Source organism: Chaetura pelagica, unplaced genomic scaffold (assembly GCF_000747805.2).
Source record: "Chaetura pelagica isolate M959 unplaced genomic scaffold, ChaPel_1.0 scaffold2339, whole genome shotgun sequence".
NCBI lineage: Eukaryota > Metazoa > Chordata > Aves > Apodiformes > Apodidae > Chaetura > Chaetura pelagica.
In genome coordinates, this window is record NW_009954694.1 from 1,918 (window position 1) to 2,832 (window position 915).

Sequence of the window (915 nt, forward strand, 5' to 3'; positions counted from 1 at the left end):
GGGGCAGGGGGTGGGTATGGGGGTGCAGACCCACTGGGGAGTTCCCAGCCTTGCCCTGTGTCCCTGTTCCACGAGCATTACCTCGTCCCATGTCCTGGCTCCAGGAGCATCACCCTGTCCGGTGTCCCTGCTCCATAAGTTTCACCCACTCCCAGCTCCATGAGCATCTCCCATAACCTTGTCCCATGTGTATCACCAAGAATCCTGTTCGGTGTCCCTGCTCCATGGCCATCACTCTGCACCATGTCCCTATTCCATTAACATCACCTTGTTCTGCATCCCGGCTCCATGAGCACCATCCATCACCTTGTGTCCCTGCTCCACAGCTGTCACCCACCACCGTGACCCCTGGCTCTGCCACAGAGCCCAGTCCCACACTGGTGCCTTGAAGGCATCAACCACCACCCTCCTTCAAGCACCAGCCCAACCCCTGCCCCGCAGGGTGTCCCACAGCCAGGGCAGACCTGGAGGTAGAGCAGCCCGTTCTCCTGCAGGTAGAGGTACTGGAGGCTGTAGAGTCCACGGAAGATGGTGCTGGGCAGGCTGGCCAGCTGGCACCGGTAGAGGTGCAGGGCCTGGAGGCGCCGGAGGCCGCGGAAGGTGTCGGGGGCCAGGACACGGAGGTGGGGGTTGTCACCCAGGTCGAGCTCCTCCAGGGCGGGCAGGTGTCGGAAGGTGCCCGGCTGGATGGAGGAGATGTTGTTGGAGTAGAGCCAGAGGGTGACGGTGCTGGGCCCGAAGGTGCCCGCCCGCAGCGCCCCGATGACGTTGTTCTGCAGGAAGAGGAGGGGGGGGGCCGATGACGTTGTTCTGCAGGAAGAGGCGGCGGGCGCCGGGCGGGAGCCCCGCGGGCACCGAGGAGAAGTTGTTGGCCTGGCAGCTGACGGTGGGCGGAGAGACGTAGCAGGTGCAGAG

The 915-nt window shown here is 64.3% G+C and overlaps 1 protein-coding gene across 1 annotated transcript; it reads right to left on the reverse strand.

Annotated features, from left to right (window-relative positions):
• Nucleotides 1-464: 464 nt before the first annotated feature.
• LOC104395872 (reticulon-4 receptor-like 2) lies at nucleotides 465-773 on the reverse strand (the record flags this gene model as incomplete). The annotated part of the gene is made up of 1 exon (XM_010005618.1): nucleotides 465-773. A coding segment is annotated over one exon (309 nt), but the record flags the coding sequence as incomplete, so codon positions are not given.
• Between the last annotated feature and the right edge of the window lie 142 nt (nucleotides 774-915).